At 62.2% G+C, this 16378-nt stretch overlaps 1 protein-coding gene across 2 annotated transcripts; it reads right to left on the bottom strand.

The window, feature by feature from the left end:
- Positions 1–349: 349 nt before the first annotated feature.
- On the bottom strand, positions 350–15074 carry CTSH (cathepsin H). Of its 2 annotated transcripts, none has more exons than XM_030317211.1 (12): positions 14947–15074; positions 11618–11649; positions 10931–11036; positions 9913–9983; positions 9305–9409; positions 7751–7837; positions 7037–7092; positions 6306–6387; positions 5507–5575; positions 4286–4392; positions 2708–2833; positions 350–608 (listed from the first exon to the last, which is right to left on the bottom strand). In XM_030317211.1, the coding sequence occupies exons 1-12, from the start codon at positions 15035–15037 to the stop codon at positions 575–577; spliced, it is 966 nt and encodes a 321-aa protein (XP_030173071.1). In that variant the 5' UTR covers positions 15038–15074; the 3' UTR covers positions 350–574. The 2 variants fall into 2 exon arrangements, with proteins under 2 accessions (XP_030173071.1, XP_030173070.1); XM_030317210.1 differs by lacking the exon at positions 350–608 and adding an exon at positions 1624–1994 and having other exon boundaries at positions 14947–15070.
- Positions 15075–16378: the final 1304 nt, after the last annotated feature.

Genomic DNA, 16378 nt, shown 5'->3' on the forward strand with positions numbered 1-16378 from the left:
AGAGCTCAGCTCCAACGGCCTCCGCCTGCGGGGCCCCGTCTCCTGGGCACAGAGCCCGGTGGCGTCCTGCACGAACCCGCAAGGGGCTCACCCTGGACTTTTTTTTTTTTTTTTTTTTTTTTAGGTACAATTCACATACCGTAAAATTCCCACTTTCAAAGTGTACCACGCAGGGGCGCCTGGCGGGCTCAGTGGGTTAAGCGTCCGACTCTTGATTTCAGCTCAGGTCGTGATCTCACGGTTTGTGAGTTTGAGCCCCGCATCGGGCTCTGCGCTGACCGTGTGGAGCCTGTGTGGGATTCTCTCCCCCTCTCTCTGCCCCTCCCCTGCCTGTGCTCTGTTTCAAAAATAAACGTTTAAAAAAAGGCTTATTAAAAAAGACTATGTTCTGGGTGAAGATTTAGGTTAAATTGTTTTTCCAACTAGGTGTCCAGTCTAGCACCTTTTATCGAGTAGTAAAAATTAACGTGTCCATATGCTACTCACGGACCGAATTCTCCTTCTGGAGACTCTGGGTGGTACATCTGTTTGTTCTTGGCTGGTGCACCTTCCAGTGTGCATTCCCTTCACTCATTCATAAAATCTTAGCACATCTCGGCCTTGTTTCCCTTCAGGTGAATAGAAAAGTGTCAAGCAGCTTTATTGAAAGTTTAGTTGGAAACGTACCAAATCCGTGTTTTTATTTTGCGCAAGAGTTCGCTCATTTATGTTGATGGAGAAGGTGGTTACTGCTCAGTTTACCCAAGCCCTACTTTTGCTGCTAATAATTTTGTCATTTTCTTGTATCTATAACTTCTGTTACTTTTTTTAATCTTTATTTTTGAGAGGGAGAGAGGGAGACACGGAATCCGAAGCGGGCTCCAGGCTCTGAGCCGTCAGCACGGAGCCGGACGCGGAGCTCGAACTCACAAACCCTGACCTCATGACCTGAGCCGACGTCGGATGCTTAACCCACTGAGCCACCCAGGTGCCCCCATACTGGTATCTTCTAAATAAGCCTTGTTGTCAACCCCCCTCCCACTTCCCCCCAAATATCCTCAAGCCTTTAGCTCTCCAGGAGGCCCAAATGACGCGAAAGGCTTCACGGTAAGGAAACCATAAACTGCAGGACAGAGAGCGGAGCCCCGGCTCCTCCCGTGGACCCGGCTCCCTGAGGCCAAGGGCCACAACAGCGAGTCCGTGGCCACCTTCTGAACGGAGACCAGGAGCTCTCAACGGGGAAGGGGTGGTGTGGGGCTGGCAGGAGGGGAAGGGGTGGTGTGGGGCTGGCAGGAGCGTCAGGCAGGTTGAGGGGCAGGGCTGGGGGTGGGGGGGTGGGACAGTCCTGGGGGGAGGCCAGTGGCTGGGGAGGGAGGCCACTGAAAGAGAGAAGCCACTGAGAGAGACAGGCAGGCTTCCGGGCCAACAGCGGGGATCCAAGTGCCGACTCTGCCAAGCCCGGCACGTTTTCGCACCTCCCCGCCGGGGACAACCTGTCTCAAAGCCAGCCTGTGACGGTGACACCAGTGCCCTCACCGTCCTCCCGGCCAGGCAGCCCCTCAGGGCCTCCCTCTGGGGGGACGTGTGCCTGGAGGACAGACCGGGGCCACGCCCTGTGTGGCCCCAGCACACAGCACAAGCCCGCACGGGGAGGCTTCGCCAAGTGTTTATTGAACAAAGACCGCAGGGAAGACCGTCACGGGCGCTCTCCACACGTGAGAAGCGGCCCTGTGGGAGATAAAGAATGTTCGCAGCCCCGTGGGTTGGAGTTCGTTACAGGCACAGGGCTGGCGGCCACCTTTGCGTCAGAGGACACGGGTGGGACTCCTCCTCCTCAGGCCTGCAGGCAGGGCCCGGGGGCGAGGCCCCAGGTGGTGTCCCTGCCACCTCGCCCAGGGCAGGACTCCCTCCGTCAGTCCGTCTGTCCGTCTGTCCAGGCTCACACCAGCGGGATAGGGTAGGAGGCACAGGCCGCCAGCCCACACATGTTCTTTCCGCGCTCGATGAGGAAGTACCTGGGCAGACAGGGTGGGCGGGGGCCTGGCTGGAGCTTCCTCCCCACAGACCTTTCTGGAAGGTTTGACCGCTCACCAAGATCTGGCTCCGGGGGTGAGGGCGTCTGAATTTACTCATAAAACAGGAGCGCTGGGCTTACTTTATGGTCACAAAACCTGACCTGACTTTGCGAAGACCTTTTCCTTGTCTCTCTTCGGCTGACATATTGTGTCCACACCCCACCTTCCCCAGAATTTTCCGGGGCTCCTCCTCAGCCCTGGCCTAGGCCCTCACATAGTTATGTATGGTCTCTGTCCCCGCCCCACCCTGCCCTAGGACGCAGGACAGAGTCCCCTCAGGGCATGTACCCAGGGCACCTGGTGCCAGCCCCTGGCTGTTAACGGTCAGGGATAAGCTCGTTGCCTTGGTAACCTGCCCTCCCAGCCCGGTTCCCTCCCAGCAGGGCTCTATGCTGGTTCTGGTTCCGGCCACAGATCCCCCTGAGACAATGTTCCCGTTCCTGACACACGACTGTTAAGATCTGGGGCTCAGGGCAGGCGGGGGCTGCCAGGGACGTCTCCGGGGTGCGTGGCTCACAGTCTCGGGCCCCTCCCCGGGGGCCTGCACGGGGTCTCGGCCAACTGGCCCCTGCTCAGAAGCCACACACTTGACGGGGCGGCGACCCCTCCAGGGCCCCCAGACCCGAGCGATCATGCCCTTCCCAGCTGCTTACCCTTTCATCCCCCACTGGGGACCCCAAGAGTTTTTCACGATCCAGTAGGGAATCCCATCTTTTTCTCCATACCCAACAGCCAGTACCGCGTGGTTTACTTTATCTGGAGTTTTATGACACGAAGTGCTGGAGAACGAAAGTAAAAAAGGTTTGAACACACAGGAAGGACGAAAGCATCCGACGGCTCAGCCCCCGTCCCGCGGCGGTCCTCGGAGGCTCCAAAGCAGTGTTTCTCAACGCGGGCACCGGAGCCACGGGAGGAGAACTAACTCTGCTCACGGCGCGAGACACGTAGTCCCTCCAGTCCTCTCGGTTCCGTTCACACAAAGGAGCGCACGAGGGGCGCTGGCCCGGCTACAAGCCCGGACGCTCTCTGACGCCTGATTCACAGCAAGGAGGGACCACCCTCCAGCTGCACCTGCCGTTTCTACTGCACCTGTGCACTTGCCTTACCTGCGCCCCTCCCATACCCGCGCACCTGCGCACCTGCGCACCTCCACACCCGTGCACGCAACAGTATCTGGGGCGTTGCTTTGTTGCCACTGAGTTTATTTTTAAGACTACCTGTACCTGGGGCAAACGCACAGGTTTTCCGTGGACAACGGGGAACCAGTTTCCACAAGGAAATCCTAAGAAACTCAAGAGGACAAGAGGCGGTGCTGACTCGTCACCGGGCTGACGCCTGACTGGGTTCCTGCTCTGGGACAGGCCGGGGCAGGTGGCGGTGCACCTGCAGGGCCCGCAGCTCTGCTCCCGTCCCAGGGAAGCTTCGCTCGGCAGGAGGCCCCTGCCGGATGGCGACCCGGGGCTGAGGAGCCCGAGAAAGGCAGGCCTGAAACCACAAACCCTCAGTGTGGCTGGGGTGGGGCGCGAGGGCCGAATGGGGACCACGCGGCAGACGAGCTCAGAGAAAGAAGGGCCAGATCACTGGGGTCCCCCAGCCCAGCCGACCCTGGACCATGGACGGGTACACTGAGGAGGCAGAGGCTGGCGTGGCTGGAGAGCGCTCCACAAGGCGGACTCTGGCTCTGAGCGGAGGGCGGCCCGCCGGTGGGGCACAAGGACACGTGGGTCAGAGCACATTTCTGGGCAGCGTTATGAGGGTGGGGAGGAGACGTGTCGGACCTGAGGTCCCCACGGGCCACCCGCTTGAGCTGGCCGGACGGCCGTGGGTCCCGTGGGCCTGCTCATGACGTGGGACAGGCGGGCGGCCAGAGGCAAGGGTGAGGTGAGCCCCGTCCCAGAAACGCTCGGTTTTCTGAAGAGCGGTGTCGGGAGACTCCCGGCGCGGGGTCCCGAGAGCGGCCGCTTTCTCCTCCCTCTCTCGCAGCTTCCCACCCTGAACGCGGGTGTTTTCGGCCACGGGCAATTCTTCCACCGACACAGAGGAAGCACTGTCGCCGAGCGGCCCAGTCTGTCCTTCTCCCCACTCCTCGCCACGCCAGACTCCACGCCCGGAGCCGCGGGGCCCGAGTGGGCCGCGGGAAACGCCAAGCCCGCGGCGCCCTCAAGCAACGGCCTGGCCAGGAGTCGGGGACGCCCGCCCGGCCCCGGCCCTGTGGCCGCGGGCCCGCTCACCTGGAGTAGACGCCCTTTCTGTACATCATGAAGTCGTCGGTGACCTCGAAGGCAAAGCTCACGGGGTTGTACAGGGCCACCGCCTCCACCATCGCCTCCTCGTCATTCTGTGGACACACGGCCTCTGTCACCTCTGACCCCGTTCAAAACGTGCTCCTTCGTCCCAGGGTAGGGACGGAGGCTGGGGGCTGGGTGGGTGCACGAGGAAGGAAGAGAGGACTGCGTCGGGCCAAAAAGCCACTAAGGGGCGGAGGCTGCACCCTCCACCCAGCAGACGGTGGGGGTTTTGCCTGAATGGCCCGGTTCCTGCCCTTTTTTATTTGGCTTACGGGCTGCTCCCCTGAAACCTCGGCTCCCCTGTGACCCTCCTTCCCTCCGCTGGGCCGGTCTGCCGGCGATCTCTCTTCCTAATAAGGAAACCCTCGTCGGTTAAGCGTCCGACTTCAGCCAGGTCACGATCTCGCGGTCCGGGAGTTCGAGTCCCGCGTCAGGCTCTGGGCTGATGGCTCAGAGCCTGGAGCCTGTTTCCGATTCTGTGTCTCCCTCTCTCTCTGCCCCTCCCCCGTTCATGCTCTGTCTCTCTCTGTCCCAAATATAAATAAAAAACGTTGAAAAAAAAATTAAAAAAAAAAAAAAAAAAGGAAACCCTCAGGGTGGGGGCCATGGGTGCAGGCGGGCCGGCTCGTTCTGTCACTGCGGTCCCCCTACAGTCCCTCCATGACTCCCCCTCCCCTGCCCACGGGGCCCCTGCCCTCACAAAGCCAGCAAAATCAACCACCTCTCCCTCTGCCTGCGTCCTGGCGTGAAGCCAGCCGCGGGCACTTCACGTTGTGGGGTTGTTTGTTACGGCAGCATAACCTGGTCTATCCTGACCGATGCACATTCATACTCGGTGAATCTGCATTCAGTCTCTCGCGCACACGCTGATGGCACTCACGCACGCACACCCCGTGTTGCGGGATGGGAGTCGCTGCCTGCAACTTACGGAGGAGGACACGGAGACAAGGCTGGAGCCCTGCACAGACCCAGGTCAGAGCCCCCGCGCCTGATGCCAGTCCCACGCTCTGCCCCTCCCGCCTCCCTCCCACCCTCTGCCGCCGCGGTGACTGGGCACAACGATAAGACCTTCTAGTCAAAGTGCTAGGAGAGGAGGCTGCGCGCTGTGCCCCGGCCCCCTCGTGAGAACACAGTCCCCGTCGGAGGGAAGGATCCGCTACTCACGATTGTGATGTTGGCTACGTCCTTCACGAAGGCAATGGCCTTGCTGGGCTGGAATTTGCAGTCCCCGTCCTGTTCAGGCAAACGGTGTGGAACACGGGTGAGGGAGGCTCGGCCCCAGGCTGGGACTTCAGGCCTCCCCCAAGCCGGCTGATGACGTCTGCGGAGCCAACGCCCCGTGCGCCGGGGCCGGGTGATGGGGTCACTTAAAAGGGAGTCAGAGGCATCCTTGTTCTCAAGGAGCTCACAGGGGCGGGACGGGCCGGCACTGGCTTCGGCAGAGGTGGGCTCACGGGCACTCGGCGGGACGGAGGTGAGCGCGAGCCTGCCCGGCCGGGGAAGGGAGGGACGACTCAGCGGGTGGGCCGAAGGAGCAGCTGTGTGACCTCCGACGGCTGGAAGGCGGACTCGAGTGAGGGTCTAGGGTGGGGACGGTCCCCAGACAGCCCACCGGTGGCCGGCAGGTTTTCAGGGGGCTGGTGCCGCTCACCGGTGAGGGGACACCGGTGGCAGGCGGAGCCACAGGTCTGGGGGAAGGACAGGGCTGTGGACGGGGAGGACGTGGCCCGGTGACCCGTGGCGTGTTCAGCAGGCCTTGGGCAAAGAGGGTGCGGGTGCTGGAGGGCGTGCTCTGGCACCCACGGCAGACGGGGGGAGCAGCCGAGGCTGGCGCCGGGTGGGGGGGGACCCGGAGCGGCGGGAGGGCAGTGCTGCAGCCTGGAGGGGAGGACGAGGCGCTCCCCGAGGCTGAGGGGTCGGCGGCGTGCAGCCCAGGCCGCGAGGCCGTGCCACCCAGGGTTACCTGGCCCTTGTAGGGGTAGGTGTCTTCGCCCATGATGCCTTTGTTGTACCGGATGTACTCGAACGCCTGGCTGGGGAGGCCCCTGTGAGAAGCACGAGCGGAGGGGTCTACCTGAGCCGGCCCCGCCCCCGGCGGCCCCGGCAGGCGCTGGACCTCGACCGGGGCAGGGCCCAGGCGCAGGGGAGCTCTCTGGGCGCGGGAGGGGCTGGCAGGCCCGCCCCAGCTCCCTGGCCCCGGGACAGACACCCGGAGTCCGAGGACGGTCAAACATGTGTCAGGGGCACAGAGAGCCCTTGGGGGTCTCAGGGACCCCGGGCCCAGGCCCTTCTGCCAGGAAGAGCAAGCAGTCCCACCGGACGGCAGAAGGGACCCGCCCACGGCCTGCTCTGGCCGCCGCCGTGCCCGCTGGGCCCCCAAGCGCAAGGCGCTTTGCCAACAGGACCGCCCGGCTCCTCCCGTGAACCCCGTGTGGCCCATACCGTTATTTCTTGGGGCTCAAAGACGCTGAGCAACCTCCCAGGGACCCCTCAGCCACAGCCATGGAAAGAGGGCGGGTGGTGGAACCAGACAGGCCTGGGCTCGGATCCCAGCTCTGCCGAATTCCGGCTAAGGGACCTTGGGCATGTGACCGTCCCCTCCGTGAAGCCGGGACGACTCTCCTCCCACCGCTGACCCAACAGAAGCGGTCGTGGGAAACGAGGGGGGCTCTGGGCCCCCGGGCAGGGACGCACCCTTGGCAGCCACGATTGTTGAAGTTCTGGGCACAGTCGACCAGCTGCTGTTCCGCCTGCAGGAAGGGGCGAGCGCGGGGAGCGAGCGCGGTGAGCGAGGGCTGGCGCACACCCCTGTGGCCTCATCGGCACTGTGTCGAGGCCGGTTACAAGCACCCGGGGTGGGGACAGCAGGTGTGCGGGGGCACGCCAGGGCCGGCGGGCGAGGGCGGGTGGCCGCCGGGTGCTGCCCGTAGGTGTGCACGGCGAGGCTCGTGTGCCCACGGTGGCAGGCCTCACTGGAGACCCCGCTCCGCCCTCCGGGCCCTGCCCCTCGCCCCGCTTGCCCTGGGGTCACGGGGTCAGCAGTCGCACACACAGGCCCCGCTCTTCCCTCCTGTTGACAGCCGTGGCAGTCGGAAGAGCATGGCTCCCAGACGTGCCCCACCCCGCAGGCGCTGCCTTCTGAAGTCCCCTCGGGCCGCCAAGACCAGCGCCACCTGGGCACCGCCCGGAACGGGCCCTTGGCCGTGTCCTGGGGAAACCTCATTCCTTTCCGGCAAAATGTCCGTGGAGACTCCCAGGCCGAACGTCCACAAGGCTGGGGGCCCGGTGCCAGCTGGGGCAGCATCGCCACCGAGCCCCGAAGGAGCCTGAAGGCCCACCCGGCCCTCCTGCCAGGCCCTGGGGCCAAGCCACGACCTCCGTGGGTGGCCCCAGGGGCGGGCTGCTTACCAAAGACAGCAGTTTCCCGGTTTTGATGGCGATGGCGGACTCCAGGGCCCCCGTGGTGGAGAAGGTCCAGCAACTGCCACAGCCGCCCTAGAGAGGCCGGGGCGGGGGTCAGTCACAGGGACCCCAGGCGGCAGGCTCCCGTGCCCTCGGGCCCTTGCGGGGTCCCTCCTGTTACAGGTGGGGTGCCCGAGGCCTGCAGAGGAGCAGGACCGGCTGCCAGCCACGGGTGCCTCCTAGCCCCGGCCCCTCGCTGACCAGGCCCCACGGCCCCGCGAGGGCCGGAGCCCCCGTCTCTGGATCTCCTCCTCCTTCTGAATCTTATGCTCCTCCTCCACTCCCCATGGTTTCTCAGCAGGACTCGCCCAAGTCTTGTTTCCAGAACCTTCTCTGTCACCTCTCCACCTCCAACCTCACTCCACCCACTGTCCTCACGAGCAAACTAACAACTCCCCAAACCCTGTGTCGGCCCTGACCTCCGTCGGGGCCCAGATGGTCCCACCCCACCTCGCCCACCTGCCACAGTCACGGCCCGCCTCGGGGCGCCATGCGGGTCAGGCGCCACAGCTTGGCTGCCTGTGTGTCACCGCTGTGCCAGCCGGGGGTCACCTCCATCCCGTCAACTGTAAAACGGGGCCGGCGCGCCTGCCTCGCGGGGCTGTGAGAGGCGCAGACAGGGTCCTGTGGCTCAGGCCTCATGCCTCTTCCTCCCTGACTGGTCGGCCCCTGAGCGCCCCTCTCATCACCCCTCACCGCCCAGGGGTCAGTCCTCCGGCCCTGCCGTCCCGCAGAGGGCCTTCCTGCTGGCCTCTTCCTCCCTCCGTTCGGGGAGGACCCCGTCCGGTCAAGAAGACCTTATCACGGACAAGGAGAAAATGTTTCTCAGCGAGAGTCTCAACGGAAGGCCAGTGTTCCTCGGGGGGTGGGGACTTCCCCTCATACTCTCTGGAGGTGAGGGGATGGTGTCGTTCTGGAGAAGGCCACCGAAGGCCGCTGCACTGTGACTTCTGGGGGAGGGACATCGTGGGCAGAGGGGACAGCAGGGGGCAGGGGCAGACTCCCCGGAACACGGCCGGCTGCCTCACAGCTTTGTGAGGGCAGGAGGCCAGGCCACTGCAGGGGGCGGCCGGCCAGAGTGTGCCTGGTGGGCGGGCTCCACGCCGCGAGCTGACCGCCTGCAGCCACCCAGCGGGAGAGGCTGGCCGGGCCTCGCTGGGCGGATGGAGGGTGGGAAGAAACAACATGGGGCGGCAGGAACGGGGTCCTGGGGTCCCATCTCCGAAGGGTGCAGAGAATACGATGTTCAGAGGGACTTTGTAGGAGACCTGGGACGCATGGGGAACCCTGGGCGTGGGGGGCACAGCCGAGCTTCAGTCTAACAAGGAGGGACTTTGTCTCCCTCCAGAGCAGCCCCCAGCATCACCTCACAGCTTCCCAGAGGCGGGGGGATGGGGGACAGACACAGATCTGGGGACACCTGCCATGCTCTGGGTTCTTCTGGGAATACTGTCTGCGAATGTGGCGATTTGGAGGGGAAGGGGGGGGTGCCGCGCATACCTGATTTTTCACTGGCGAGACATACTTCCCCTTTGTGCGCCAGTCCACAAACGGTGGGTAGGGACCAGTGCCCCGCAGGTAGTTACCTCTGGTGGCTGAGCAGTTCTGCAACAGCCAAACACAATGTTTTCAGGGGAAAAGCGTGCAGTTAAAACAGAATCACTGACAGAGGAGAAAGAAACATCCCGCCCCCAGCGACTGGGTCCAAACGCTAACAGACACGTGCCTTTCAGAGCCCCGGCCGGAGAACCAGGTTCGGCAAATAAAAATGCAGTTCCTGCAGTTAAATTTGAACCTGACGTGAACGGTGAATAAGTCTGTTATTCAGCCTAAGTACGCCCTGTGCACGTTTACGCCATATTTACACCAAAAAGTTACGTGCTGTTTGCATGAAACTGAGTTTTAACTGCGCATCTGTATTTTCTGGGGCAACCCTAAGTCTGGGGTCCACAAGGCTGAGGCCACAGGTGTGGACGGAGGAACTGCTCCGAGCGGCCTCTCTGACTCCCCAAGAACCCCGGTGAGGGGGTGGGGCGGGCTCTGCTGGGAAAGGAGGGCAAAGGTCTGAGCGGAAGGAGTCCCATCTGGTGACAACACACAACACCTACCTGAGGCTCCGACCAAAGATACTTGTGTTTTATTTCGGCAAAGCTCATGTCCGAAAACTGGTTCAGTCCCACTGAAAAAGAGAAGGAAAAACAAAAAACCCAAAGAAAGAGGAGCTCCTAAGCCTCTAAGAAACAGAAAAAACAAAGAGACCCACGTTAACCTGCGTCCCAAGTCTGCAGCAGCCGGTGCCCTCACGTGTTCTGAACGTGACGTGACCTAACACGCCAAGGTCAGGCGTGCCTGTGCCTCCGAACCGCCCGGGGAGTGTCTCAGCTGTGCGCGCGTGGGCTGCGTGGCAGGGATGTGGGTGCGGTTAGTGTGGGGGGGGGGGGCCTGGGCACCCAGCGCCTGACACCCGGCCGGAGAGCCCGATGGCCGTCTAGGTGAAGAGCCTTCCACCGGCCGTCACCGCCGCACGGGGCGGGGAGCACTCCCATCTCCCCCACAGCCCAGTGAAGCATCAGAGGCGTCGACGAGCTCCCCCAGGACAGCACGGCCAGTGTGGGCAGAAACGAGAGCCACGCACGGCTTTCCCGTATTACGCCTGCTGCCCACACTACGGTCAGCTGGCCCTGCCGTGGTTTCTGAGGCCCTGGATATACCGTGTGCACGTGCTTCTAGTGACTTCTCGTGACGCCACCCCGGAGGGAAGGCGGACGTCCCTAGAGGCTGCTCCTGAGTGCAGAGCACCGAAGGGGGGGCTGCTGGCCAGCACTCCAAGGGCAGGGCTCAGCATCGGGACGGACCCTCGGCGGGCAGGAGCGGGCAAGAGAGGGCAGGGCTCCTACACGGTCTCCTATAGACCTCACGACCCGCGGGGTGGGGGGGTGCCCGGTACCGTCCTGCATCACAGAGACTCTCGGAGCCCAGCAGAGCCGGAATCTGGGGTCCCGGAATCGGGACGTGGCCGCACCCTAACTCCCGGCGCGCCTTCCACCCTCGGGCGCCCCTAGCGCGCGTGTGTCCGGCCCTGAGACGCGGCCCCGGGAGCCTGGCGGGAAGGCGGCCCCGCGGTACTTTTAAAGGTGTGGTTCCCAGCGTTGTGGGCGCTTATCCTCCTCCAGTTGCCGACAAAGGTCTGCAGCCTGCGCTGGTACTCCTCCGAGCTGTATCTCTTTTGGTGCTAAAACAAAACACATCAGGCGTAAGTCACGGAGACGAGCGGCGGCTCGCCAGAAGGAGACGGTTCGTTTCCTAAGAGGAGGGCTGGAGCTTTCCTTTCCGCCTCGACCCTCGAGGGAGCTGTGCTAGTGGGCGGGCGCCGCTGAGGCGTCTGCTGAGGAAGTCAGGAGGTGGCCAAGCGCGGCGCTGCCTCCGGGGACCTGTGGCCGGAGCGAAGGCGAGGGGCCGAGTCCCGGAGGCCCCGGGAGAGACGGGCCACGTGCAGGTCCTCCGCGGACGCACAGCCGCTGCCGGGTCAGGTGCCTGTCACACATCACCGTCTCTCGGAAGCACCCGCACTCGTGTCCCCCAAACTGTCCCGCGGCCGGCAGGCGTCGCACGGCGATTGGGACGGAACACACACCTCGGAGGTGAACGCGCTCACGTCGCTGAATCTTTCCCGCTTTGGCCAGCTCCCTGTCCGGAAGGCCCCGGGGGCGGGGGGCTGGAAAATCCCTCCCCGTCGCCTCAAATCGGGCACAGCAGGGCGTGAGAACAGGCAACAGAGAGGGGAAGAGCGGCGGAAGGAAGCTGGGCACTGACCTGGACCATCCATGCCTTAAAGTGAACTTTCTCTGTAGAAAGGGAAAAAAAAAACAAAACAGATTAGGCCCCGGGGTCCTGGCCATGATGCTGGCCCGCAGCCAGGCAGGGCACTTTAGAACTGATTTGCATCTCAGGAAACTAGGCTACATTCAAAGCACCGAAAATGGTGTTGTGTCGCACAGAATGCCAAAAAGCCCTCAAACTCTCACTGCTGCTGCGGCTGCGGGAGCGGAAACGGCCGGTGGGTGTCCTCGGGGCCGCCGGTACTCTTTTACCCCATGTGGGTGCCGGCTGTGCATCTGTGTTTATGTGGACCCCGAGGGCCAACAGGTTTCTTCTTCAAGGGACAGATAACAGATATCTCGGTCTCTGCAGGGTCCCGTGGTCTCCGTCACCGCCACCCCGCTCTGCCCCTGCCATGTGACCACGCTCCGGTAAAACGCGAGTCACAAACGCTGCCCCGCGGTGCCCGTACGCGGGGTTTTGTGTTGTCTGCAATTTCGCGTTACATTTCAGTGGCTGCGAAGGACGCATTCCAGCTTATTGTAAATACTGCCATTTTAAAATGAGACGGCCACATCGTTCTCTCAGAGTTAGCCAGGGAATCCGTGTACAACACCGCGGTGGGAAAGTCGCCATCCGCAACAGAAGGGAGCGGGGCACGTGTTCACACTCGATGCCCGACCGTCCTTTCAGGCGACGAGGACGGAAAGTATGCATTTAAGTTATTTTTACTTCCTGTGACTCACACATCCCTGAACATTATACGAACGTATTCTGGATTGAATAATCATCATTAACACCCCAACTGATTAAACTATTTCAGGGGCGCCTGGGCGGCTCAGTCGGTTAAGTGTCTGACTTCAGCTCAGGTCGTGATCTCGTGGTCCACGAGTTCAAGCTCCGCGTCGGGCCCTGTGCCGACAGCTCAGAGCCTGGAGCCCGCTTCGGATTCTGTGTCTCCCTCTCTCTCTGCCCCTCCCCCGCTTGCACTCTCTCCCTCTCTCTCTCTCAAAAATAAATAAACATTAAAAAAGATTTAAAAAGTATTCCAAATATATGCTATGAAAAATAATTGTTAAACATGAAAAACAAACTTGTATCAGAAGTGCACCCCCTCATGAGATAAACAGGACTTTACTAACAACACCTGCTCATGGATTTATAGATTCATGAGTGAATATTTCCTATTTTTTTGAACGGGTCAGCATTAATTCTAGGAATAAATCAAAGGACTAAGAAATCCTGCTAAGTAAGCAGATCTTAACTGCCGATTGCTTCTGGGAATGGAAGGCAATTTTTAGAGCAAAGGCTCTCAATTCCTCTGTTCCTAATCACATGATGCTCTACAACCCCATCAGCTGATACCTCTGTGAGGCCCTCTCTTCCATCTCTGTTTCCTTGAAGAACCAGCAACAGCCTTGAAGAAGGATTTGTTACCATCTGTCTTTGCTGCCTCTGAGGTGTTTATGACCACAAGGCCCAGACTTAGGACAAGTGAGAGGCGCTCTCTCCCGGAAGATCAGTGTTAGCAAAGAGGATGTTTGGAAGTAAAGGGGCTGGACGCTGACCCCTTATCTGTGCCCAAGTCACTGGGAATTTCTCTGTGTTCCTCCAGGGACTGCCATCCCTCCCCGTCCCTCCCCGCCCCTCCCCGCCCCTCACCCCCACCTTGAAATTCCCCCGGTTAAAGAGCACTGCTTCTCAGCGTTCTGGCTTCCCTGTGTGGGTCACACGCCTATTCAGAAACCAAGCTGTTGCCACTTTCCCTGGGAAAGAAATGCCCGTTTCTCCAGTACAATCCGGTGAAAGGTTTCAGAGGCTTCCCAGTCCTGGTTTTAGGGCCCTGTGCAGCAGGTGGTTTCAGAAGAAGACAGACCTCAACTCAGGACCAGGGTTTGAGGCCAGATGCAGTTTAGGACAACTGACTGGCCTCTTTGCCTCTGGGCGATTTCAAAATCAGCAAGCAGGTGTGACGAGCCTGGCCTATTCCTCATTCGCTGGAGGTCAGTGGGAGAAAAAGCCAGAGATGCTCTTGGGGCTGGGCCGGAAGGACCTGCTGGTGGTGAGCCCAGAGTCCCAGCCTCGGACAGACCCATTTCAAACCCACTGTGACTTCTGGAGGGGGCATCTTCACGTCTGCCCTGTCTGGGAGACTGTGCACGGGACAGCAAGAGCAGGGGTCAGCCAACTATGGCAAGCTGGAAAATGTTTGTTTTACACTTTCGAAGGATTGAAAAACATATACAACATTTTGTAAGACCTGAGAATCATCTGAGTTCAAATTTCGGAGTCCAGAAATAAAGGTTTATGGGAACACAGCCCCGCTCACTCACGTACACACCGTCTACGGTTACCCTCACCAGCAGAGTTAAGTAGTTGCTACACACGGTGTGACCCACAAAGCCTAAAATATTTCCCATCTGGCCCTTACAGAAAGAACTTGCGGGGCCCGGCTCTGGAGTTAGTACGGGTGCCTGTGCGACCGTCCACACAGCCACACAGCCGGGGCAGAGCACAGCCCTGGCCCCCGGGGGAACTGGGTTCTCCTCAGCTTGGGGCTGACCTGCAGCTGGCCCCCTCGCCCCCACCCAGGTTTGCAAGACCGGGGGGGCTTTCTAGCACAAATGTGTACAGAGGAACGAGGCAAGATTCTGAGCCAACAAGATTCAGCCTCCGTGATCTCTGTCCCGTCCCAAGGCTGTCCCTTGGCAATCCTCTGGGTGCAGGGCGAGTAGGGCAGCAGCAGGGAGGGCGGCAGGCTCGCAGGGAAGAGCCCTCGGCCTGGGGAGGTGCCCAGGGCCGCAGCAGCAGCAGAAGGGGTGCAAGAACAGAGTGCCCCCGGCCTAAAGGGCAGCCCTGGGGCCTGACCGTCCACCAAAGCGCTTGGAGCAGCGCCCTCAGGCTTCAAGGGCTAGAATAGGTCGCTCCTGCAAAGCCCATTCTACAGGACTCTCAGGGCAACTGTGGAGATCCCCAGGAAGTTGCCAGAAAGGCTGGAAAGTCCCTGCTCATCCCCGCAGGGGCACAGCCAATCCTCTACGTCCCCCCGCGGGACGTGGAGGCAGCGGCTTCTCCGGGGCTCCAGGCCCTGCAGAGGCCTGGGCCAGTGGGGCCTTGGACGCCCAGCCCACCCGCTCCTCTGGTCACGCAAGACGCCCTCTCAGCCTCCCCCTCCTCCCGGCCCCCTCCCCTAACGCAGTTCACCCCTCCCGGGTCCTGGGGCCGGGGAGAGGCCCTGCCTCACCGCCCCCAGCCAGGTGCTCCCCACCCCCGCCCGAGCCGGCCCGGCCTGGGCCCTCTCCCGCGGCGCCCCCTCCCCGTACCTAAGGAGCTCACGTAGAGGTCGGCGGCGCCGCAGGCCGGGGGTCCCAGGAGCCCCGCGCCCGCGCAGAGCAGCGACAACACGGCCCACATCGTAGCGGCTTGACCCGCGGACTGGCTCCGAGGGCCCAGGAGCGCGGCGGAGGCGGCTCCGGGGCGGGGGCGGGGGCACCGGGATGGGGCGGGGCGGGGCTCCAGGCGGGGACGGGGGCGGGGGCACCGGGGGGCGGGGCTCCATGGGGGGAGGGGCACCGGGGATGGGGCGGGGCGGGGCGGCGGGGCGGGGCTCCAGGCGGGGGCGGGGCACCGGGGGCGGGGCTCCGGGACACCCCTGCGCCCGATGAGGAGACGCACCTGAGGTGCGCGCTCTGCCGCCTCTTCCTCCTGGGGTGCAAGGAAGGCCTTCGCGGGCAGGGGTTGCTGCGGGGCGGTCACAGCGTGACCTCGTCTCCCTGCCCGCCCCCACCCTCGGATGCCCCTATCTCCACCGTCCGTCCCCACCCCCCGCAGCCCCTCATCTCCTTGCCTGCCCCCCTGTCCCGCAGCCCCTCCTCTCCCCTGCCCGCCCCGCAGCCCCCCATCTCTCCCGCCCGCCCGCGCCCCCTGAACTCCCATCTCCGGTCCTCATTAACCACGTTGGAATGAACTTACAAGTCATATATAGTCTTCCTTCTTTCTGCAGATTTCCCAAATACAGAAAATGGCCCTGAAGCTGCTAATAGGACTTGTTTTGTGAGGCACCCCCCCGCCCCCGCCCACGTTGGGGGCCATGTTCTTCACCTTTGTACTCGCCAGAGGTTGTTCACCCCCCACCCACACTCCCATTTTATGGATGGGGAAACTGAGGCCCCAGAGTCTGTGGTAACTGTCCCAGGAAGCGTGTGTTGGGAATCTGAACCCAGGTTTGATGTACTGCAGTCTGTCATTCTCCATTTTTGCAGCCAGAGGCAATTTGGGGTGTGGTCAGGGCCTGTGGGGCCGTTCTGTCTCAGCTCCCACCTCTCTCCCCAGGGCTTTTCTCTCCCAAAGTTCTCAGCCCAGGCTGTGCTCTGAGGCCCCAGGGGAGCATGTTGGGGGGGGGGGATGAGGGTTGTCTCCTAGGATCTGGCTGGTGGGTAGGGGCCCGGGAACGTGCACGGAAGGGGCCTAAGGGTGATCTCTTGCGGCGTGTGGACACCGACTCTGCAGGAGAACCGGCATCGGTGCCCGCAGACTGTCCGGGCAGGTAAAGCGGATCTTTGTCAGTTTGTGACTTTGCTCCCGTCTGGAGGTCCCTCTGGTGCACTTTGAGGCCAAGATCTCGGATAATACCCTGAAGTGAGGTTTGGTAAGTCCCCGGCCTCGGGAGGACGTACGGCTGGCCTCTCCCGCAGCAGGAAACACCACACCTGCCCATCCCAGGCGCCTCTGACCTCTGACCCCAGACCTGCCCCC

The sequence above is a fragment of the Lynx canadensis genome, chromosome B3, assembly GCF_007474595.2.
Source record: "Lynx canadensis isolate LIC74 chromosome B3, mLynCan4.pri.v2, whole genome shotgun sequence".
In the NCBI taxonomy this organism is placed as follows: domain Eukaryota; kingdom Metazoa; phylum Chordata; class Mammalia; order Carnivora; family Felidae; genus Lynx; species Lynx canadensis.